Source organism: Cyprinodon variegatus, unplaced genomic scaffold (assembly GCF_000732505.1).
Source record: "Cyprinodon variegatus isolate N-32 unplaced genomic scaffold, C_variegatus-1.0 Scaffold85, whole genome shotgun sequence".
Lineage (NCBI taxonomy): Eukaryota > Metazoa > Chordata > Actinopteri > Cyprinodontiformes > Cyprinodontidae > Cyprinodon > Cyprinodon variegatus.
Window position 1 is genome coordinate 285,897 of NW_015150538.1, and position 25,716 is coordinate 311,612.

A 25,716-nucleotide genomic window follows, 5' to 3' on the forward strand; every position below is an offset into this window, starting at 1 on the left:
CTGACGAAATGAAGAAAGGAGGAGGATGACCTTCCATAGGTTCAACATTGCAAAAATATAACAGAACTGCAATGGAATAGTTTAAATCAAAGCGTAATAATGTATTATGGTTGTTTAATTAAATTGAGAGTTAGATGCGGGATCTTTTAAGTTCCTCAGAGACTCTCCATCCACTATATCTGAGCTTGAGATATTCTTAAAAGAAGAATGAGCAAAGATTTCTATGCAGAGCAGGTTTGACACAAACATAAAAAACACTTTCAGACTATAAGTACTAATGCACCCACCACTTCTAGTTTTTTACACTTAAAAAGTCAGTTACGTTTGACTGTTTCTGTATCTCAGAATATGCATCACTTTGTGCTTAAGAATCACCAAAAAATAAATTGAAAACAGCGGGTTTTAAGTGACAAATTTTGCAAATTTTTTGCCACCCATTTATTTATAAAAACCCTCAGAGTTATAAAACACTCAGAGTTTAGTCTCAGAGGTGAAATTTGGAAGCAGAATGCTTGCCCACTTTAGCTTTGTATAGCTTTTCCCAAGTGCCTTCTTGGTCACATTCTTTGTTTTACAACAGTAAACATCCCTAATGACAAAGCTGGATGGCAGGCAGAGTAGTTTACCGAGTGGGGTGTCAATTGGTATTGTCTTGCAGGAATGAGTCCCTCACTGCTAAAGATGTTTTCACTCTAACGCCTGTATGAATTGTTGATGTCTTCATACAAGTGCATATTATCTATCTGTCGCGGCAGAATGCAAGGCAATCAGAGACAATGTTGTTTTGAGTACACTGACAGCAAACCAAATTGCACCTTTTCTCTTCAGTCCAGTAAACAATATTTTCCATTAGTTCAGAAATCAAGTTGTTTTTGGATCCATTCTTCATGTTTTATCCTTTGATAGCTTTTAAGCGTAATGATTGCTTTTGTAAATGGATGGCAGTCACAATAGCACATTTCTGATTGCATTCCCTTTTAACTTTTTTTTGGGGAGAACTTTGTGATGTAAAAACACTAAAACCTTTTGGATTACACTGGATAATGTCATTTCTAAACTCTATGGATTGTTCAAACAATCTTTGAATAAAGGAAGTGCTCAATATAACACTTTGGAGAGATTGGATTGAGTGTTTTTGCACTGTTAAGAGGAAGCTGGGATATCCAGAGAGAGCTCACTCGTGCAGATGGAGAAAATGCAAGTTCCATTTATAAAGACCCTTGGCAAGTGTCAAACGAAGAGCCTTCTGCCTGCAAGGCAACAGGACTACTGACTGCACCACTGTATGATACATGGTTTACTAACTCTGCACGACTCACACCAAGGCAAATAGTACAGCTACACGCTACCCTACTAACAATCAACAAACAAGGACAAACAAAAACAGGCCCAAGCACACTCTATTCCTACATTTTCCTCCCAAAACATATCGACCAGCAAACAACTAAACAATACATAAAGGCAGTCAGCCAGAGAAACAAGCTTTGCAGCTAGTCACATTAAAGTTCATATAAAACAGACAGTAGCCCTTTAAATATGTACTCAGAGCACATTGTGAGCATTTCATGTATTTATTCAGTTTAATTGTTATAAAATATAGATCTGAAATAAGAACTTTGCATTTACCATCAAAAATGTCTGTATTCTCAGAAATATTTGTATACTAATATGTGTAATATCTATATATATTAATGAAATATAAGTCAGTTCATCCCTAAGCCAGGCCAACACAACCACACAGTGCACATGTTCCTGTTTATTAGCCACTATCCTCCAAATACTTATCTTAAAGTGAGGTTTTCAAAAAGACTTTTAAAAGCTTTTTCGTAACAGAATTTACTTCACAGAAGGACGCATTGATTTTAAAATAAAATATATTATGCTGTCCAAAAGCATGGACTACATAAAATCTTTAATTTATTAATTAATCCCAATTAATAAACCTCCCTTCACCACATTGCAGTTGGAGGTCATTTGAAGTAAGCACATTTAGAAACCAGAAAGTTCTTTTTTTACATAAGAGAAGTTTGATGCAATATACTTACAGCCCTGACAGTATGCCTGATGTTGATGACCCACCGTTAAAAATATACCCCAGTCTCAACTCTCTTCATACCCTTAACAGGTTTTTTTCCCCACATATGCTGCACCATCCATCCCTTCTGAAGTTAAATTATCCCCCACAGCATGACCCTGCCATTGCTATGTGTTATTGTGAGGTTCTGTGTGATGTATAGTGATAATATTTATTAGTTTTGCCTCATACGGTATTTTTCTTTATTAACAAGTTCATTTTCAGTCTCATTTGTCGTCTACTTGTTAACTAGTTTTTCTACATGGTGTGTGGCACGCTGCAAAAATAGTTTAATATGGCTTTCTTCCAAAAAGTCCAGGTTTGTTGAGTTACAAGCAATAATGAACAAAAAAATTTTTTTTATATTACTATATAGGACTATATTAGACAACCTCTGAGTGCAGATTCCACTGTTTTATAGGGGATGTGTCAGAGCTGAATACTACTACTATATTTTCAGATATTTGATTGTAATTATTTACTTGAGAACTGCTATACTTCTTCATACTTCACAGCTATGAGCTACTTTATACTAGTTTCTCATATATTCCAGTAAAAGACATTAATGGTTATGTATATACAGAAACAAATTCCAAAACCTTTATTTAGAGAGAGTGAACCTAATAAACTCTCTGCCCATGGGTTTGCAACGCTTCCTGCAAAGAGAGTTGCATTAATATTCTGAAATGGAGCCTAGGCGGAAGTTCAACTGAAGAAACTCATTTCTTTCCTTCATCCACCTGCGACACAGCCAATCAGCTTTGAACCACACCTTAACAAAAGCCAATCGGCATCCAAAGTTCATCTTAAACGTCCTCCAATACGCATCTGCCTGCTCCTGTGGGCGGGCGGCGGATGGCTGTGACTTAATTCAGATGACAACGATTCAACCCACCTCCAGCCTCTCCTCCACCATCGTAGCTAAAGCTTCATCAGGGGGTCCTTCCTCCCGGACTCTTACTGCGTTCCCTATCTCATCTTAACCGGTCCGGCAGAAGACCGCCATGTTGAGCCTGGTTTTGTCAGAGGTTTCTTCCCAACGGGGAGTTTTTCCTCTCCACTGTCGCTCCATGCTTGCTCATCATGGACAGGTTCTCTCAACCTGTGTTATCCAAACTGGACTTCCAACATCCGGGTCCCTGAGTGAAGCTCTAGTAACAGCCCACGCAGTTCACTGGATCTCCCCTTAAAGCTCAGCAGACTGTCTCTCTAACCAGCAGTCTGCAGACTGACCAACTTCATCTATCTCCATTCCACCACCAGTTTCAGGCCTGGTGGGATACAGCCCTGGTCTTTGCTCCTGTTCATGCATATCTATCAAATTAAATGCTATGTTTCCTGCTGAGGTCTGAGCGCCAAAGACAAAGTAATTGTATCAATAAATTTCTCCTATTTGTCTTTTCTCTCCATGTGAGGTTTTCAGATTGAACTAAAGTGCAGATTGCAGTAGTAAATCGCTGCCATTAATAACCAGCAGAGGTCTCTGGATGCGGGACAGTGCAAAGTTAGGTCTCAGCTGCGCCCCGCATGGGGTGTCACCATGTCAGCTGGGAGGGGAAATAAGGAGAACCAGCTCATAGTCCAGCAGCTGCAGCGTGTTGACATTTGATTTCCCTTTTCCCTCAATCTCGTGGGACTTTTTTCCGCCGGTGGGATTGCTTCCTTCTCCAACACCTTGATCTGCGCTGATCTGTTTGGAAGTTTTTTTCTTTTTCCTCCAACCACCCCTTCCCCTTTGCGCTGTTAAACTCATCCTGGACTATAGGCTGTCCTGTCTGGGAGAAGTTGTCAGCAGAAAAAAGTAAAGAGACGATGTTTTGTCGGAATCAAACGAGCAGAGCCACTGTTGCCCGGGGCTCTGCTCTGGAGATGGAGATACGGAGAGGGAAGTTCAGAAAGAGCGACTTTCTGCACACATCATCACAGGTAGAGCGTTTTAAACTTGGCCTATCTTTCCCTCACACACACACAGCTGATTGGTGCAGCGCTGTCTGATCTCTCTCCCATATTAACCTAATAAACAGTCTAAATATGGGTCCACTGTGGTTCAAATGTTTCTTAATAAGGCTGCACGGTAGCATTATGCAGTCAAAGCTCTGATTGTGATGAAAAAATAAACAAATCATTTAAATATCATCTAAAAGTGCTCTTGGTGTTCTTGGTGCTGGTTCATTTATTTCAGTAAAACTAGATTTATTATAATATATTGATAGATTTATTATAATATATTGAGATATTATACAAGCTTCAAATAATAAATAAAGAGTTAAAATGTGTTTTTTTCTGCAGGTTTAGAGTGGGAGTGGGCTGCCACTGTGCAAGGCTGCTGCTAGTGGCAGTAAAAGCATTGAACCTTCACTCTTTCCAGTAGACCAGCACTCTCACTGAATAATAAAATGTTGAGCAGAGGAAAAAAGTTAGAGGGTTGAATTGAGCCACCCAGGAGTTGGGTTTTCAGGTTCAATGTACCAATATGAACATCTGGGCCGGTGTATCCGACTTTAATATTAACAACATGGCTGATAACTGAGATTTACCAATATCATAAATCCCCTACACTTTGGAAACCATAAAAAAAAAGAAAACAACTATAATGTTGACATTGCTTCAGTTAAACACCCTAAATCCTGAGCTGCTTATCAATCACTCTCATGTGATCAAACACCACCTATTCCCTCCGCTTCTGAAACAGTAACAACAAATACTTGTAAATAAACATTTGTTGTTGATATCGGCCCAGTTTATTTATCTCACTTATATACTTAGAAATCATCAACATTATGATATTATTGGCGATATATCTCACATCCTAGTGAAGCGACGATACAAGTATTTTAAGCCAGGCGTACACTGTGCGATTTTCATGGCGATTTTCCAGTTGTGCAAGAATTTTTCGATAGGGCCGACTTTCAGCCTGATCGTGCATCGTGTAGTGTACAGGGGGTTACGAGGGGCGATCAGCCTCTCACGACCACCTCCCGATCAGGAATCGTGAAGTCAGGACCGTCGTGGGTACATCGCTCAGGGCGCATGCGCAAACAAGGATTCTTCTTTTTTTTTCTTCCTCTCAGATGTAAACACAGAAGCATGGTGGGTGCAATGAGTGAAATGGAGTTCTTTCTGTGAAACTGAAAAACCGTACTAGCCTCATTTGCTCAGCCATGTCTTTGTCCAAATATGTCGTCACCTTTTCTTTTTAGGGCTTTCAGCACAAAATTGCACAAATTGCCAAGGCAGCGCGGTTCACTATAGTGAGCTTAATATTCCTCTTCTGTTTGTTTGGCTTTTGGATAGAATAGTCAGAGCAGCTCCATCTTACTGCGAAGCTGAGTCCGACATGGTTTTAAGACGTACATTGTGAGCAGGTATCGCATCAGAGCATCGGGCCGTACTAAAATTGTGACCTGTGAACTCACACTGTACGACTAAACCCTGCGGTTAGTCGTACAGTGTGAGCTGTAGCTGCGTGCAATGATTGAAAAAATCGCACAATGTACGCCCGGCTTTAAACAGTCTTAACTTGAAAGGATTGAACTTTCACGCAGTACTCCAAAGTCCTCTTTTCATATAGTAGTACATATTGGATGTGATATGCGTTTCGATTTTTCAATCAAATTCAATCCAATGACAATTACATCTACTTGTATGACATTATTTGGTATTGACATCCTGCTGTAACCCTCTCAAAAGGAATCTCCAGAAAAAACTTTACCAATCGTGCAGCTTTGAGTATTGGCCGATATCGATGTTGACCCAATACAATATCAAGGGGAATCATAAATAGTATTATAACTTATATTGTAGATGAACATAATATAAACAGCTTGATAGAGTCTATTTACATTTAAGCATGGTGCCATGACTCATGTTCCAAAAGACCGTTTGTGAATGTCTTTCAATTTTTATTGCCAACAGCCACTGCAAAATGGTGTTCTGTTAGATCAGCATACCCCATCAGACCATAGTCAATACGGATGCACAAGACATAAGATTTACATACATGTATGCTAGTTCCACTTATCCCTTTAGTTTTGTACGAAAAATACACTTTAAACTGCCTCCACGGGCGTGTATCCCTTTGGTCATGTACAAAAAATCTATTTAAGGTCAGATCATCATACGCTTCAAAAAACACCAAAAAGTAAGTAATTAAATTGTTTTTTTGTACATGACAAGACGGATACACGCCCGTTGAGGTAGTTTAAAGTGTATTTTTTGTACAAAACTAAAGGGATAAACAGGTATTGACTATGGGTATGCTGGTCTGACAGAACACTGGCCAAGCAGTTGCATCCAAACCTTTCATCACTAAGTGCAATGCCAAGCATCGGATACAGTGGTGTAAAGCCCGCTAAGCCGTTCTTTGACGTGGTGCGTCATGCTTCTCTCTCTTGCAAGGTTCTATGGAAGACGATTACGAATTGGGGTTGATTTCCAGAGGATGGAGCTGGTCAGTTATTTTCAGGAAAGGGAACACCTGACAAATTCCCTCTTCAGTCTATATGGGAACACTTTATGGATGGCCCTGTGCCATTTAAATCAGACTGAGCAATACACATGGAAAAGTCTTTACAATATGAGGTGCAAGATTTTAACTGGACTGTATAGAGCACCCAGAACTCAACGTTATTCAGCACCTTTGGGATGAATGGAGTGTAGGTTTGAGAGTACCCATACTGCAGGGGCAGAAAGCCATAACTTTTACAATTAATACTGAAACTGAAACCTGGAAAATGGTTAATTTGGCATAATGTTTCAATCTTTTTCATTTAATTCATTTATTTCAAAACTCAAGGCTGTTCTAAGTTGTGATATCCCATAATTTCAAGCTTTTTTACACAAACAACCCCTGACTGCTCACCTTGACTGGCTACATATTTCTGTGAACACACATCCTAACGGGAAGTAGACACTGAAAGGTAAAACAGTCCGGATGACTGATCCCACACTCATCCAATGTGAATTGTCAGAAGTCAGACTTTGTGACTGAGCAGAAATGGAATATAGCCCTTGTGATACAGGTGTTAGAGCCTAAAAAAGTGGACCCACTGGGCCAAATGTTTGAATCTTATACATATTTTACTACGTTTCTGCCTCTGAGCTGTCTGTCCTTGGATCGGAAGTGCTACTTTTACTCCATTAATTTCCATCTTTTTTTCTCAATGCTCCCACATCAATATTTTTTCATGTTGGTTGCACTCAGTAAGCCAGAGATGACTTTCATGTAAGCTCTAATTATTTTTGCTATCGGTCTAATTGAGTCCCTTTGGATGGGTAGTCCCTTTGTCTCCTATACCTCTTTCCTTTGCATTTTCTTACAATCTTGCATACCTCACAGATTTTAGTCCACAGCTGTTTGCTCTTGTTTAAGGAGCTTGTTGGGAATCTTGGGGCAAGTTTTCCCTGCAGTGAGCTACATGTAGAAGAGTGGTAAATCGATCAGAGAGTGGACTCTGTTTTAAGAGGGGGTTCAAGGAATGTTGAAGGTGCATAGAGCAGTGGCAGAATATCGATTCCCTCTCCCCCTTCAAATCTGTCTTTTTCCTGTTTTATGAAACTTGTGTCGTCCCTTGCAGACATGGGCACATTCAGGTTATGTTGTTTATCATTCAGGTCACAGGAAGACAAAGCTTACCTTTGGGAGGTCAGGCACCCTTCATGCTGTATGGATCCAGTGTGGTGATATTCTGACCTGTTTGTGTTTAAGCTCAGGCTTGTGAAACAAAAACACTCATGAAGTTACATTTCTCATTGCTGCAGATATAGTTACATAAAGTTGTTTAGATCTAATTGATCAGTTAATAAAAATATATGTTTAATTTTATTTTATTTTTGCATGTTCTTAAGGGCAATGTAAAAGATATCCTTAGAGAAAAAGATGGAGCAAACATTAAGCTGTAAATAACCTTTAAATTTTGCTAATTTAAATACACAGTATTTGACTTTCTAAAAATCATATCAGTAATTCATAAGTGTCAAGGCTCCTTATCCTTCTACAGCAATAATGCTTATTTAACTCTGTAAAGTGCCCTCAGCTGGCTTTCATATAAGATTAATTTGCGTCTCAGGCTTTGTTGCCAATGCTAATGATCCCCTTTCAGCGGCTGGGAGTTTCCTCTTTGCTCTGTGTGTCCGGTCTCTTTCTCAATGCCACCCTGGAACCAGTGCATGGCATCTCAATGAGCTGCATGAAAGCACCTTTTTTTCCCACTTTACCATGGAATACCACAATTGAGTGTTTAAGCTAGTGTCTAAGTGTTCTAATGTTATATAATGAAGTATATGAGTTTATGAGGATTATGTGTATTTAAGAAAAAAACATGTCAAGATTTTTAATCAGATTGACTAACCAAATACCTCAGTTTAGGAATTTCTCACCCTTTTTGGTTTTCAGCAAACAGTAATGTGTAAAAGAAAAAAAAATATATATATATAAAATGCCTGTCAAATAATTTTCTTTTACTGCAGCTTAAACATTTAGAGAACCCATGCACATTTATTCACTTGGTAAATAAATACCTGCCTTTAAATAATTGCTGTTTTATAATAAAATCTCTTGTCATTCATTTACTAGTACTCGTGCTGTCAACATGTTGCCAAACGAGCTGCACTTGTGCTTTTTTCAAGGCTGGTTCTTTAAATGAAACGAAATATTTACCTTTGCAATATGCATTAGTCAAATGTAAGTCTGCTCATTGGATTTAATTTAATTTCTTCTAAAGGGCTTCTGAAAAAAAAAAACACATACAGAATTTGTATTATGATGCATTAAATATGATAATCAAAGTAGATCTTTAATGATGGTTTCTAAATGTCATTCTCTATATTTAAGCATTATTTTAAGCAGGTCTGACTAGTTCAGCCTGATCTGCTTTGGAGGCCTTAACAATCTTTGGAGGCCCTAACAATTGCATGGATAGAAAAACTACCTGACAGACCACAGCTTTAGAGACGAAAGGATCATCCGTCTAACTAGTTGTCAGCAGCATAGGAGCATCACAGGATACAATACTCTGACCACTCCTTTTTACACTGAACACCTCTGATTACCAGTACAAAACTCAGAAAAACTTGAATGACCCTGCAGTCATTGGATGTATCAGAGAAAGACAAGGCTGGGCAGCTAGTGAACTGCTTGTTGGCATGGTGTGGAAGCAATCATCTGATCCTTTATGTCGAAAAAATGAATCCTTTGAACATCATGGGAAGAGAAGGAGTATAAATACCTTGGTGTTCACCTGGACAACAAACTCCACTGGAGACGCAACTTTGAAGTCATTTCCGAATAAGGACAGAGCAGAGGAAGCTTACGTCCTTTGGCGTTTGCAGCAAGATGCTTCTTATCTTCTATAAGTCTGCTGTGGAGAGTGGGATCTCTTCTGCCATCATCTGCTGGGGTAATGGCATCAGAGCAAACAAATGAAAAAAGCTCAACAAGCTGATAAAGAAGGCTGGCTCTCCTGGGAACTTCTAGAACCTCTGGAGATTTATAAAAACTTCTTCTTAACATGAAGTACATTATGGACAACTGTGAGTATCTTCTTCAGACGACTCTTAAACAACAGCAGAGTGTCTTCAGTCAGACTTGTCTAGGTCTGGTGCAAGACAGACAGCTACAGAAGTTTCTGTAGCTATCAACACCTACAACAACTCATTGAAAAGAATTATATGAATAACTGTAACACTTTATTTCCCTTTTGGAACAATAGCAAATTTTCGAGAACTTTCTTAAGCCTGAGGGCCCTCAGCATTACAGAGCCTCCATCGTATTTAGCAGTGGGTGTGAGTGCTGTTCCACACATGTATCCATATTTTAACATGAGGGTTAACAAACTCTAACTGTTAAAGTTTGTGTGTCTCTCTGGTTAGCTATCCCTACTAAACAACCGGTGAGTATGTAGTGTGCTATGATTTCTTTAGATACTTGTTAAAACGAAGGTGTCGACATGTTGAGCATTGGGCATGGTAGATTATTTTTAGTATATTTTTTTATTACTTCTCGAAACTCTATGCTTAGGTGGAACCTGGGCTTTTTGACATCAACAGAAAGCTTTGGATAACCACTAATAATTGTGTTTAAATCTTGAATACTTCCTAAAAGCTAAAAGTAGGCATTTATTTTCAAAAAGCTTTTTATTTCTTAGCAATGTATTTTCCCTCACCCACACTAAATGAACTCAGATTAAGGGATAGGACTTTACAAAGATTAAGTGATAAAAGATGAATTTATTTAAGGCCTTACTCTACATCCTTGCCCAGACTGGCAGTAAATGCTGAGCTGGCATTGTACGTGCCCAGTTTAAAAAAGTGGTCGCTGTGTTTCTCCAAAACATAATCTAAGCCCCTAAGCTGAATCAGTCAAACTGGCATTTGCAGACCCATCTGATACGGTCATGCGGCCAAAAAATGTAGGAATGTGAGACTAAGCAAGTGATTATACTACGCTCCTGCAGAGTTTGCTGAAAAAACAATATCACAGCCTTCATGTTGCTTCTTTGCCTGCTCCTGTTAGTGCAAACACACAAGGCATCTGCTTTCTGCATCTTTTCTGATCCACAAAGCTGCTAGCTTGTCTCTAAATCTTCCGTCTATCATTCTCCTGATGAACACAACCAGGCATACATAGGGACCATGGAAGGGCACTGTTATAATTATTATTATTATGTATAAATGGCACCTGTTTCCATGATCTTTTAGCTTGTTACGCTTAATTTAAGGATTCGCTACAGTAGTCCAAACAGAAGAGTGGCAAACAGTGGTTAAAGAGGGAGGAAGTGGTTAGATGCATGTGACGACGCACCCATTCATCCACCCACACTCACTCTCAGCTTTTTGGAGCGTATGGCAAGGCTTTGGTATCTGACATGTGTGTGCTGACTGAAAACTTTAACTCTGGATTAAAGTGTGGCTAAATGCCCTTCTCCACCCTGTTGGTCTAAATATACTGTATGTACAACTACCATTTTGGATTATTTACAGACATGGAAAAAAAACAAAAAAGGTGGCATACTAACTGTGTAAACTTTTTCTTTTGTCTGTTGAAATTATTTTATAAAATAAAAATGAAAACTTCAATTTGAACAGAAAGACTGGAAGTTGAAGGATTTGATTCCAATCGGACATTTTAAACGATTGCTCAAAGGTTTGGAAATTAGATTTATGTTTTGTAACTGTTTTATGAATTTCTAATTATAGATAGATGTAATTGTAAACTGTAATGTAAATTGTAATGTAATCTTTTGTCGCTGTCTTGGCCAGGACTCCCTTGAAAAAGAGATTGTTAATCTCAATGGGACTTTTCCTGGTTAAATAAAGGAATAAAACCAAAAGATGCTTATTGTGAACAGAAGATAAGAAACACAATTTAAATGTCAGCAGCTTTCCATGCAGGATATTGGTTCTACTTCTAATATTTAAAACAAAATGACAAAAAAAAAAAAAAAAGTTAAAGTATTATACAAGATAAATAAAATAAACCTTGATTTCAGGTCACTGATCCTCCCCACCACAGAATGTGAATCAGATATAGATACACTACTAATGTCAATCCAAATGTTTTTTTTTTTTCATGTATATTTTTTGTGTGTGTTTGTTTATTTATATTTTATCTCTCAGTCTCCAGTAGCAGTTTTGGCCAAATTAATTCTTTGACGTAAGAAAATCTGGAAAAGAGATATAATGTGTGGGGGGAAAAAACTACATTATGTAGAGTCCAGAATTTCAATTTTCTTTATTATCTTTCAATTAGCAGTTAGTTTGATTAGCATTAGTCTGCATGTGTTGTATCCTCTAAAGAATCAAAATCTTTAATTCGAAGCCTCCAGACAGAGACTATAAACTCACAACGGTGACACAGAGCAACTTTGCTGTAATGCTTTCCATCTTTGTGTTGTCTGTTGTAAGTCTTAATGAATCAGAAAGATGCCTGAACATGTAGAGAACATTTTTTTCTTTTCAAAAGTTTCTTACATATCTGTGCCTCCTTCATAAAAAAAAAAACAACAACAAAAAAGCTCACTAATTCTGAAAATATCTAATTTTCATTCTTGTTCGGTTAAAACTAAATCCCTAAATAGAGGTGGACAATAATATAATTTCCATATCAAAATATATATATATATATATATCCATCCACAGTTATTTTATTAATTACTTGATTAATTAATAACTGTGATGTCACACTTTTTTAATATGCATTAGAGTCTAAGATTATTTGTCCCTGACTGATGCTCTGGATCTTAGTTTTATTTCTAAATATTATATTTTAGGGGTTTTATCATGGTTAAAATAGCTCTCATGCATCTGTCCAGGATTCTGTGGTTGGAAGTGTTGGCAGTCTTTCTGAGGCTTTTATTTTGTTAATCAGTATCAACATATCGTGATATGTTTTAGTCGTTTTGTCCAGTCCTAAAACTGAAAATAGTTTATGATTTGACCTGGTAGGGTTCTACAATTTCTTTTAATTTTTTCTGTTACACATAAAATTGTGTTTCAGGTTTCAGTTTTGGCTTCAGCCTGTGCCATCACTAACTGGTGATAGATGGTGTGAACTGTTAAATGATCTATTTGCCAACTCACCAGTTAAGATCTAAATCCCTGTAGCTTGAATCTCCAATAGTACCGGTATTCTTTTTTCTTTTTCTTTAATAACTACTTTGATGGATCAACATGGCTCATTTTACGTGTTATCTTTTTGAACTAAAAAGGGAGTTAATTATGGTTTATGGACCGGAGCATCAGTTGTTTCATGCTTAGCTGCCCCTCAGTGCAAGTTTTGCTTGTGTTTATTGTAGCCTGACGTTAAACTAAGATTAACTTAGTAAGTTTACTTAATGTCTGTCCCCCTGCGTGCAAAAACAAGAGAGGTCATGTAGATGTCATCAGATAAGACTTGCGGCAAAAAGCCAAGCAGTGCTAGCATTGATCTCACTCCTTACTTCCTTACAGAGAATAGTGGAGAATTTTTGAGCTTTAGACTCAAAGCAGATCTGTGCACCAAATAAAACTGTGCTCTGTTGCTGCACTGTAGCCCTAAACCAAAGAAAAAAAACTAAAATATAAGATGCTTAAAAAAAAGGTTCAGAGGCCTAAGGGTTCTTGAGTGGTTGCACTTTGCTTTATTGATTTCTTGAACAACTGCAGTGCCAAGATAGGCCTGCATAGATTCCTCCTTGTCTATTTGCACCCTGAGGGCTTTCTGGCATGTTGAACACTGCAGGGGTACAGGGGAGATGCGAGGGAAAATGTACCCCTTCTAGGACCCTTATTCTCAAACAAAGCTGGGCCACTGGAGATTTCTGCTTGGAGGATTTCCTGGTATGCCGACAGATACTTTAACTAGCAAATGTTTAACTATTCTTATTACACAGGCTTTGTGTGTATGTCAGGGTACAGCGCTCTTCCCAGACGCCTCAGAATGAAAAATGGTTTAATCAGTTTCTTTAAAGTAGAAATTAAGTAACCGCTTCTTACTTCTCTCCAGGTAGTGACTGGACTTTTTGCTTGGTGAGCAGACTAATACAGAAAGCAGAAGTTTGTTTAAATTTTTTTTTTTAATAGACGCCCCTTTTCACCCTCCAGACACTTTAGTTTTATGTTCTTTACAGCTTCTTGAAAATCTGTTTATACTCCTTAAACTTTTTCACTTTTATCTTTGGCAAAATAACTCAATATCTTTAAGTGGAATTCCATGTGAGAATCTCATAATTGTAAGGAAGAAGTAAAATTGCTGTTTTTTTCTCTAGTTTTACAAATGAGCACTGCAAAAAATGGAACTCTAAATAAGTAATTTTTGCTTAGAATAAGAAAAAAAAAGCTGCATTGTCTTATTTTAAGTGCATATCATCTAAATATCTTATTTTAAGTGTAAAAATACTCATTCCATTGGCAAATGAACTTTTTTAACTAATCAAATTAAGGTTAAATATAATTAATTTAGGACATTTTTACTTATTTCCAGATCGTTTCTGTAATGGGGCAAGCAAGCATTTTAAATGCGTATGGCAAACAGTTGTACATGTCGTCAGAGTTAACATTTTTAGAGATGCAACATCCTGATTTTTCTGATCCAGTCTTACAGTATACCGATACCTGGGCTGAACATATTGGCCGATATCAGATATTGATCTGATTCAACTGCTCAATGAATGAACCGTATAACTTGCCATGTGAGTGAAGGCTTTAGCCTCAACATAAACATTGGTAACCTATTAACACAGATATTTATTTACTTTATAATATGCGTTAATAATTAAGCAGCAAAAAGAAAGAAACAACAGGTCCATGTAAAGTTCACTGGATTGGATCTCCCGTATCTGAGCCGATATCCGATCCATGCATCGGACCGGTGCATCTCTAAAATTCTTTGCCAAAATGTGTCAGATTTGACGGAGAGGGAGAGGATTTCTTATTATGAATTTTTAATTATCTGAAATTTGGTTCATTTTCACATACATTTTTATTTTTTTTCTAAACCTAATACTGTAGCTCTGGTTCCATCTTTGCTGTCATTATCCCTCTGGAAGATTGAAGTCATCCCCAGTCTCAAATGTTTTGGAAGTGTCGTATCTGGTTTCTCTCCAGTTTTGTCCACTATTCAGTTCAATCTCTTTTCCTCTAATGAGCTTCCCAGTTCCTACTGAGACCCTGTTTACACGAAGGGAAAACACAGATATTTCCTTGTGATTTGGGCTCTCGTTATACACAGAAACCCAGTTTTTATCACAGATTACAGATAATTTCTAAAACCTCCGTGTGCCGTCATGTTAACAGGGATAAACAACATTTTAGAGTCTTAAACGTCACATTATGCACTAGAAAATCCTTAACTTCATGTAAGCGCCTGATGTGTACAGTTTGTTATAGTGCTCTACAGCGTATTTATGCGGGTTGATGTGTGACAGGTTTTTTGAAAACAATGTTTTGTGCATGATGTTATTATTGTAAACGGAGGGGGGGGAGAAATATTTTTTTCTCTAAATGCTATGCTATGCTATGTGTAAATGTGGTCTGAAAGAATCCCGACCCTATCATGTGCCGCCACACAGCTCCTCTGTGCAGAAAGTTCAGTTTAAATTTTTTGCTTGTAAATCAATAATTATTAAAACCATATTTTATTTTCCCTCCATTTCAGCTTTATGCAGTACTTGGTCTATGTGGTCTGTCACACAAAACCTCCATTAAACATATTAAGGCTTGCTGTGTGACATAGTCTGTTAAAACATTTAAGTAGTATAAAAATCTCAGGGCAGGATACAGCTACTTCGAGGAATGTGTCATCCTTTTTATTCTTTTGTTTATCTAATTTGATTTTGATCAGAAATATTCTACTTTTTAATATTTGGAGTAATATTTGTCAGATTATTGCATCTTTGAGGGTCACAGTGACCTACATACTGTAAAGATAGTCATCCTATGCAATCCATGAGCCGGCTTGCTGTTGAGCCTCAAAAGCCCTGAAGGTCTCATTTCCTTTTCCATGGTACAGACATGAAACACGTTTACAGGATGTCCTCTGACCTTTTTGTAGTCAAGGACACCACTTTCCCCGGAGCCTTATCTTATCTGAGCCCCATTGACCGAAACAAGCTGCAAAGCCATTTTAAGCTCAACTGGGAAACTGTAAACACTTTAAGTGTTGCAAAAAGATACCATTTTGGTTGTTTTTTTTTTGTTGTTGTTTTTTCTCCGCTTATTTGCCTAGTCATCTATTCCCAGGTCCCTGCTGCTATAAAAGGAAGCAGCTTCAGCGTGTGTGCTGGAATGTGGTTTGTGTCTCTGGGTGGCAGCCGGTGTCAGGACGCAGTTTAACAGCTGAGGTTCTGCTGCTTATGTTACAAGTAAACCCCACCCAGCCACACATCCACGTTCTTTTTCACAACAGTGCTTCTCTGTGAACATAAATAGCAGACACAGGAAGTGAGTCACACCCACTGTAGCTATCTAGTTCACACATGTCCGTATCTTGGTGTACAACTCAGTCTGCCCTCTCTTACCATTAAGAGTCCTGAATGAAGGCTGATGTTTAGCCTAGTAGTTAGTCATGAATGATGGCTGAAATTTCCCAGTCTGATTCACAGATCTCTTTTACATAGTGACTAAGCAGCAGTGTCTTTTTGAGTAAGAACTATTGAGTATTGTCTGCCACAGATGCGCTTTGTTCACCCAGCATACGCTCTCCTGTTCGAAGCCATCACTGCCAGTGACTCTTTAAGCCAGACAGAGAGATGGATCGACAAGGCTTAATCACTGGAAGATCTTCCCGCTCCCACAGATGTGAACATTTCCACAGTGAATGCATCATCAAACTGGTTTTGCTCACTTTTCTTGACAAGATAAATCTTTTAAATCTCATTTTGCAAGAAGAAGGGTTTGGAAAATTGCAGCAATATTACGAAAAATACACTTTTTGCTGGAAGCCCAACGAAGTATTGTGAAGTAGGTCTTTACCAGCCTTGCATGTGAAAATCGACATTCTTTTTGCTCATTAGCTCAACCTCAGATGGGTTGGAAAGCATTGTTTCGCCAAAGACTATCAACTTGAATTATTTTTTTTTTTATTGACTTTGACTGGACCATTCTAGTATGAATATGATCTGAATCGTTCATTTGTGAGGTCCTAAAAACAGCATTGTCTTTACTGGAGATATTTTTTGTTGTTGTTCACAATTAAGGATGTTGGATCATAAAACAAATGCCATTTCCAAGCAGACATAAACTGGGAAACCAGTTTTCAAAGATTGACTTAATTTATTGAGGGGTAATTTTACACAAATCAGTGTGTGCCTTCATGTGAAAATATATATGCCCTTCTTGTTAAATAACACAATAACAGCTATATTCACAAGTGGAGAAAAAAAAACTGGAGAAGTAAAACTAAGAAAAACTAAAATATTTGAAGATGCATCTCCAATATTTCTAGATATTACATAATAATTAAGAACAGAGTCTAAAGCACAGTTAGGGTTCATAAGTTCATGATCAAAAAGGAAGAGACTGCACATAAATGGCATCCATGGGAATGTTCCTAGATTGAAACCACTCACCAAGAAAAACGAAAGGGTCCCTTACATTAGTCAAAAAACATCTCTTTGTTCCCAGAGGCGTTTGGGAGAATATTTTGTGTACTGATGACATGAAAATTGAACATTTTAAAACTTCTGAACTGTGATGTACTGGCGGCCTGTCCAGTGTGTACCCTGCCTCTTGCCTGTAGGCAGCTGGAGATAGGTACCAGCACCCCTTTCTGCCCCGCTTGGGATAAGCTTGACAGAAAATGAATGGATGGATGGAAAACTCCTGAAAAATCAGTTATTGTTCTAACATGGAATTCACCAGAACAAGAACGTTGGTGTTGTTAAGACCCTGGTATGATCTGGTACTTTGGTAACAAGGTGATCCAAAGGAATCCAACAATACGATGCAGTGACCACCATTTTTTCAGTAGTGAGATGTGTCAGAAAGTGATAAATGCTTTTTTTTAAAGATCGTTTAGTTTGTAATCAGAATAAAGATTGATTTTGTAACCTCTCCAAGCTGTATTCTGTTGAACTTTTTGCTGCAAGTAAAAAAGACTTGTGATCCCAAGGCAGGTGTTTGATTTTACTCTCTTTGGTAAGGAGAATATTGAGCATCTTACTGATGAACTGGTCCTCGGTCCTCTGAATCTCAGCATCTGAATTCATCTCTTTAAAGGCATTTCAGTACAAATACTTGCCTCGCTGATTTTTAAAAGGATTTGCCTTCTGGAATCTGCTGTTCTGCTCTGCAATAAGCTCTGTGTAAATTCTACATTGAAACGTTCAGATTAAACTTTAAATGAGGAGTTCAGTTATATGATGTAATTTCTGGTGGATTATCTTAAAGCTTTTGGCATGTATTGCATTCGTTCTGATCCTGTTTACCTGCCCCTGGGAGCTGAGTCTTTTATTCCAAAAAACTTATCACCCCAAACGCCTTATAATGCCTGCCATTTTACTGCTTTAAGGCTCAGGTCCCCTGATGAAGCATGAAAATAGGTCCTTTTGTCATGTCGTTCACTACTAACCTACTTTCCTGATCCATTTTGTCTTTACCCTCTCCAAAGATACACGGAGTATAAAGATGTGTTATAAATTAGGATTTCTATTGGTTATTTCTGTTTGACATGAACAGGAACTTTACTGTATCTCCATCCTGTGAAGACTTCGCTGTTACACACTAACAAAAAAAGCACACACATTGGACCAAATTCCTATGTGTGGTGTCATTTACAGTGCTACTTCTTGCTTTCAACTCCTTTGTCAGGCGGAGCTCCGAAACTCAGGAGTCTGTGTTTGCTTTTCTACTTTGGAGACTTTGAACAGGAGAGAGTCTACTTCGGTTTTAAACCACAATAAACTGCATGTTATAATCTAAGTTAAACCTCACCAAGGACAAGTCATTAACCTTCAAATGATTCATGCAGTTAGGCAGAAAAATAAAGGGCACATCTGTTTCAGCCCACTGAGTTGCACCTTTTCTTCTCTTCTGTCTTTGTGGGTCTCATTTTTCATTTTCTGGTGCACAAAAGGGCTCTTTATCCCTTACTCTGTACATCATATCATCAACTGACACTACTGTGGAAGCATATGGAGTCAGGGCCTCTCTTTCACAAAGAGGTATGTGCAGTGAAAGGAATCAATACAATGAGATGTTTAAAGGTGTTTGGTGTGGGTGAGGCGTAGGTAAGCTGTGCGTGTGCGCTACTGCATTGATCTCAACTATTGTTTTCAGTTTGTGCAATCTCCCTAAGGATACAAAGGAATAGCAGAGATGACTTTGCAGGTCTTCTAAATAAACTGTGTTTTTCCCTGCATCCTAAAAGCAATCACTTGTTACTGCAGAGAAGAGGTGGCAAAGAGGGCACAACAAGTGCCAATGATGTCGTCTGTGTTGTTGATGCTGAACAGGTGTTTGACTTTATGGTACCAGATGGATCTATTATGCATGTCAACTTTCCCTGCATGGTGCGTCGTGTACTAGTCCCTGCCAGCAACCCCATGTTTAAATGTGTTTGTTCAGTGAGCCCCGTGTAGCAGACGGCAGGATGTCAGATTTTGTTCTGCCGTTGTGTTGGTGTTGCTGCCTCGGTGGTAATCTTCTCTGTTACTTTTCCATCTTAACCCTTAGCTGTGTTGATTTCATCAGGGGGATGGAAACCGAATCATTCCTGCTGTTGATGAACATGGTACCGTGGAGATAAATGAGTCACAGATAATGTGGTGCTTTGCTACAGATCACTTCGGCACTGAAGTTAGTTAGTCAAGAACATCCATAAATCTGATAGAATTAAAATCTGATACAATTAAAAGCAGCAAAATTTCGTCAACTCAAAATAACTGTAACACAGCAACTCATTTTATTTTTAAGCAGCCAAATAGAACTCAAATGAATGAGAATGGGAGAGTGTTGGCCTACTGGTTAGGGCAGTGCACTTGTGCTCTGTGAAGGTCGCAAAGTCCCTGCTTTGATCCCCACAGCAGTTCACTGTGTCCAGTCCACTGCTCCCCAAGGGATTGGATTAAATGCAGAGGTAAATTTATCCAATGTGAGATCAATACAGTTCAATTAATTTCATTAATATTGCATAAAAAGATTGCTTTTCTAAATACATTGAACCGTTTCTTTAGTAATCTTGATAAAGTCAAGAGTTCTGCATCTATCTGGAAGACTTTACACATTTTAATTGCTTTTGTGTGAATATCTTTTATTTTCTGTCTTTTGTACCTTAAAAGAAAAAAAAAGTTGCCTAATATTTATTCAACCTTGATATAGATTAGTGATGTCCTTAAGTCAGACTCTTCCTTATTCTACACACACACATTCATCTGTGTGCTGTGGTCCAATAAGCTTTACAGTTTATACAGTTGGGGAAAATATACATAAAGTTAATTATATGATCATTGTAATTATCTGTCTGATAATTAAATAGAAAGTAACTCCTAAAAGTCAGAGATTTATAATATAGTATTTAACATTGAGAGATAAAACAACTTTGACTCACTTTAAATCACACATTTTATTGAGAAACTAATTTAGCACAAAAATAAAACTTTTTTATGAAAGTATTTTTCATTAAAAGGTCCTTCATCCTTCTTGGTGCCTAAACAGAAAAAAGAAATCTTTAGGACAGTTGTTATTTTTTCCGGTCAGCTTGAATTAGGGTTTCCTGTGAGTCTTCTTTACAGCTGTTTAGATGTTAAATGTGCAGTATTCATAAACTAAAGTTCATGTTTTTTTGTTTTGTTTTTTTTTTTACAACTGATTGCATCCACATAATGCATGTTCTGATGTAAAATATGTAAGACAACGGGGCAGAAATTACAAATAGATTTAATTTACTAATTAATTAAATCTATTATTATGGTCAAGTGATAATATTAGTGTAAGATTTTTTTGTGCAAGTTTGTTCTGGATTTAACTGTTAGCCACATTTTATAAACCCTGCTCTGTGTTGTGTTATTAATGCAAAGGATCATATGTTGCATTTTGATGTTGAGACTGCCAGTCTGCAGAGGGCGCCATTGCTCCATAACACGTTCAGTATTGGTTATAAGTGACCTTTCTCTTCCATGGTTCTCCTTCTCTGAACACATTTTGACATTGCTTTAAGTTCCTCACACCCTACAGACATTAATAGTAATTCAAAGAGATCATTCACACCATTAGGTGTAAATGAATTGCCTCGGTGCACCTGGCCTCTTACATTCACACACATCAACTGTAATATTGCACAGCTTTGTGCCCCCTGAGGGTAGAAATCAATGGAGATGAATCTCCTAATGAGTAAGTTTCTTCTCCTCTGAAGCGTCTGCTCACTAAGAGGGATGAGCTTCTGCAGACTTCAGTGAACGGCTGAGGCAACATACCTGAAAGTCAGCAACGATTCCGGGAAGCAAGCAAACTGCTGAACTGTCTGCAAAGATGATAATGTCAGTGTGTTCTAACATTTTTCACAGTGTGAGGACCATCTTTCTAAAATTTAGCAGATTGTGAGAAACCTATTCCTTATAATGGGGCCCAAAGCTTGGGTTCCATAAAAAAGTTCTTTTTTAGTTTTAGGATTTAGGAGTAAAGTGTGAATTAAAATAGGATTAGTTTTAGAGTTAGGTATAGAATAGTGATGAATAAGTTTTAGGACTGCAGCTAACTATTATTTTGCAAATTGATTAATCTGTTGATTGTTTTTTCGATTAATCTATTAATAATCCAATAGCAAAAGATTTCTTAAAGAAGAGTTTTTGTGAAATTAAACCAGGTGAAACTAAAACGTTTCCACGTTTCTGGATAGAGCATATATTGACAGACGAAGTAATATTTTTTATAGTAAATGCAAAAATTTTATATTTTTACAATTTTGATCAAGTTGTCTCTCTAAGTGGGTTGCTCTGTCATCTAAAGGCATCTTTTAGAGTATCTATACTCCATTTAATGATTATTTGATTACTAAATTAGTTAACCATATTTCAATAATCTATTAATCACGTTTAATCTGGTTCATTTTTTCAGCCCTAATAGGTTAAGGGTTAGGATTAGGGTTACGTCATGGAATTGGCTGAACAATAAAAACAATGCAAGGTCCCTGTGAGGAAAGAAATGCCTAACATTGGTGTAACCATGCATGGCCATGTTTTTGATACCTTGTGGGGACGATTTCCCAGGAATATGCTACATTTTGGGGAATTATAGGTACTTGTAGGGTCCGACTGGTTCCCACATCAGAAATGGTTCTCTTCTTAGGGTAGAGGTTAGGTTAAGGACCAAGGTGTGATTTCAGTTTAGGTAAGGTTTAGGGTTAGGTATGTGTTGGTAATGGTTAGGGCAAGGATAAGGGTCTGGGTTAAGCTGTAGTAGTGAGTGGGGAATGAATGGAAGTTAATAGAAAGTCCCTACAAGGATAGTATGACACATTTGTCTGTGTGTGTTTCGTTATAACCTAGTTGCCCCTGGAGTGATGTTGATCTGAGGTAGACTAAGCTTTGTTGCTCTAGTCCTGTCTTTGATGAGCTTCTACTCCCCACACATTTGGACACATTCATCTCTACTTTTCTGTGAAAGAAAAATATGTGTTGAGTGATTTGTGATTCAACCTGTGACGTTTTGTCTCCAAGTTACTCAAGCTTTGATGATGAAGCAAAGCATGCACCAGTGTCTCCTTTCCAAGATCATACAGCAGAAATTGACTTAGGCAGGTAATCACATTGAAACTGATCCCTCTCCTAACAAGGCAGACTGCTGACCAGATTTACTTTGTTGTTACATTGTCTCCAGGCTTGAGTTATGACTTTGCGGCTGTCAGCACAGGTTTTTCATTCCAAAAAACTGAAAAATGACCTGGGGAAGGTAGGGGTGACTACTCAACAAAATGTTTAGTTTCACTGCTCACTGCAGGCCTATGTCATAAAAATTAACAGGTGTGACCAGGAGCATGTCACAGCTGTGTAATGTAATCACCCTTTTTTGTATTCAGATATCTTAGCACTTTTTTTTGTTATTTTTGTAGGAGATATCTTGGGGAAAAAAAGCTCTCTAGTCTCTGAGTAGATCTGCAATCCTGCCAAATTATCATCTATTTAATCAACTCAAGCTAATTGTTTTTCATTAAAACACAGCAGAAAATAACCACACTGCTGAACTGGGGCTGTTCATGAAGATTGGGTTTTCATAGCTTCGAGTGACATCAGGCCATCGCTTTTTGTTCTTAGATGTATAGTTATAATTAGATGTATACTACTGTGTAATGCCTTTATTGTGTTATATTTGCATTACTTGTTATAAACCAAGATAGTTTGATAAAACATGTTTCACAGTTTGAATTTTGTTACCCTTTAAATTAAGGTCACCTTCCAGAGGCAATAATTGAATTAAAAGCTAGTTTTCCTAACTAGTTAATTTCATATTTAGTTATGAAATCTAGCATCATAAAATTAAAACTATTAATCCATATCGCCCAGCCCTATGATGAACATTACTGTACAAGTATGTTAAAGTAAAAAGAAAAATGAAATATAACTGGGAGTAAAAGCTAACGCAGAGCAGATTTTGAAATGGCTGATCTGACAATAGTTTTAGGGCTGAAACAATTAATCGGATTAATTATGATTAATTGATTTTTGAAATGATTTTCATCTAATTTCGTAATCGGTAAATCTTTAACTGGAATTTAGAGACTCTAAAACATGCCTTTAGCTGACAGAGCTTCCCACCTTGAGCAGCAATTATACCAAAGTTGTAAAAAAAAATTTATATTTTGCATTTAAGATTAAAAAAAAGACTTTTTCGTCTATCAATACGCTCTATCCAGAACTCCTCAAGGGGACCAGAGTCCCGCACATGGTGCACGAATTATTGTACTGCCTGCTTGCTGTCACTCGCATTAAAAAAACACCACCTCACATAGTCTAAAATCCGGGATAATTTATCCGACTCGTTTACATTACATTACATTAGGAGTTTACATTATTTTGTGTACATTACTGTACGGGCGACAGTGGCGTGAGGGGCAGGAGTTTGCCCTGCAATTGGAGGGTTGTTGGTTCGGAGCCTTGGCTTTGGCTTTCAGTGTTGTTGTGTCCTTGGGCAAGACACTTCACCTACTTGCCTACTGAGGGTGGTCCCAGGGCCCGGTGGTGCCAGTGTACGGCAGCCTCGCTTCTATTAGTGAGACCCAAAACATTAATGGCTACAATGTAGTTTGCCACCATTAGTATGTGAATGAATGGGTGAATGACTGAATGTAGTGTAAAGTGGTTTGGTCAAGTCTGTTGACATGGAAAAGGGCTAAATAAGTACAGGCCATTATATAGGGACTACAGTTGAAAATTAGCTACTTAGCTAACACTGGCTCATTTACAGAAATGTTTATTAATGTGCACTGTCCCTGTTCAAATAAACACATAAATAAATAAATAACATGCATGAGGTTGATGATTAATATTAAATCAGGGATTGTCATAGACAAAAATAGCCACACAAGCTTAAAAAACATTACACATACTTTAGACATCAGTTTTTATCATACTTGTGAAAGTGCAGAAATACCAAAAGAACTTTTATTTAATCTTGCCTTTTATTTAACTGCTTTGCTCTGTGGGGAAAAACATGGGAACTTGGTGGGGCAAAATCAGCTGCATCTATCTGCTTTTGAGAGTTTTGCAGGAGTGTGTGTTTATGTCTATTTATATCTAAAATGTGTGTTTATGATACAAGTATAGCTTTGTCCTTCTCTGTGTGTGTTTTAAATGAGCAGGAGGTGCTTTGGGTTCAGTTTTCAGATGACAGTAAAGCTTCTTTGTTGTGGTTTTGGGTATGGCTCCCCAAAGCCCTTGTGTGTTTCCATACCCTTTTCTGCCACCACACTCTGCAGGGAACTAAAGACAGCTTTCATATATAATATAAAGCCACCTTCATTATGAAGCTTTAATGTTTTGCAAGGCAATGAGGGCTGGTGACGTGGAAGCTGGTTATTGTAACAAATAAAATCTTCTTTGTCAACTATTATTCGGCTTATTTGTCTGTTTAAATTTTTCCTAAACATGAACTGAAAAATTGAAATACTTTTTTAACCGTTATATATTTATCAAGTATTTTTATTTAATGTGTTTTGAAATTAAACTTATGAGTCAGACAGCTCTTGGTCATTAGAAACAGGCCAAAGGCTTGTGTTTTTATGGTGATTATTTTTACTAAGGGACACATTTCTTAAGCAACCTTGGCAGCCTTTAAGTTTTTATTTTAAAAAGTATACATATATTCTAGGGCAATATCTTGCAATATAATTGCAGTTTAACAAAACACAACTTTCAAATTGTAGACCCACTCTATTTAGGTCACATTACATTTAAAAAGAGAGACTTTCTAATGGCAGCCTTTTAGGTTGGGGTAATACATTTAAAGTGAGTTTGCCACTACACAGAAAGGTAGAGAGAGTTGCAGCTAACACGTAGATACATGCAAGTAGAGTTAAACATTTTTTCACAAAAAGGGTACAGTAGAGTCTGCATAAATGGACTCTTGAGAAGCAAGCTTTCCACATAATGAAAAAACTGAAAACCCTTAAATTAAATGTGTACAAGCTTGTTTGGTTCGTTCCAAGTACATTCAAATAAAATTGCAACATTGCTTAAAAAATAATTGCAATTTAGATTTTTGGCAAAACCCTCCAGCCCTAATATACATATCTGTATGTTTTTTATGTTGACAAATAATCATAGAAGGCACCGAATATTACATATTAGACATTTGTTTACCTGTTTTGTTTGTTTTTTTTGTTGTTGTTTTTTTTTAGAGAAATATTTAAAGAGAACAAAATTCAATTAAACAGTTTTATCCTGGCTTTCAACTGTACATAACCACACAACAAGCATAAATGACTGCTTTGGGGTTGAAATTTATAGTACCTGTTTATCTCTCAAAGTATTATTTCATTTAAGATTTTGATAAACTTAGAGATGCATATTTTTATCTTGCAAATATTACCTACAAAAGAAAATTTTATAAATCTCATTATGCAGCAAGTTATTATATAGCTCTTGCTGATCTATTAGTGATAAAAAATTAACATGCACAAATTAAATCTCATGACTAATGTTTCATCATTTAGGCCCAGTGTGTTATGCTTCTCC

At 37.4% G+C, this 25,716-nt stretch overlaps 1 protein-coding gene across 2 annotated transcripts in view; it reads left to right on the forward strand.

The window, feature by feature from the left end:
• The first annotated feature begins 3,651 nt into the window (after window positions 1-3,651).
• rtkn (rhotekin) overlaps window positions 3,652-25,716 on the forward strand; it is an 87,043-nt gene continuing 64,978 nt past the window's right edge. Inside the window, exon 1 of one of the 2 annotated variants that reach the window (XM_015373319.1) lies at window positions 3,652-4,000. In XM_015373319.1, coding sequence (XP_015228805.1) covers window positions 3,887-4,000 — 114 coding nt within the window. In that variant the 5' untranslated portion in view covers window positions 3,652-3,886. The remainder of the gene's footprint in view (window positions 4,001-25,716) is intronic. The other variant, XM_015373316.1, reaches the window with a different exon arrangement.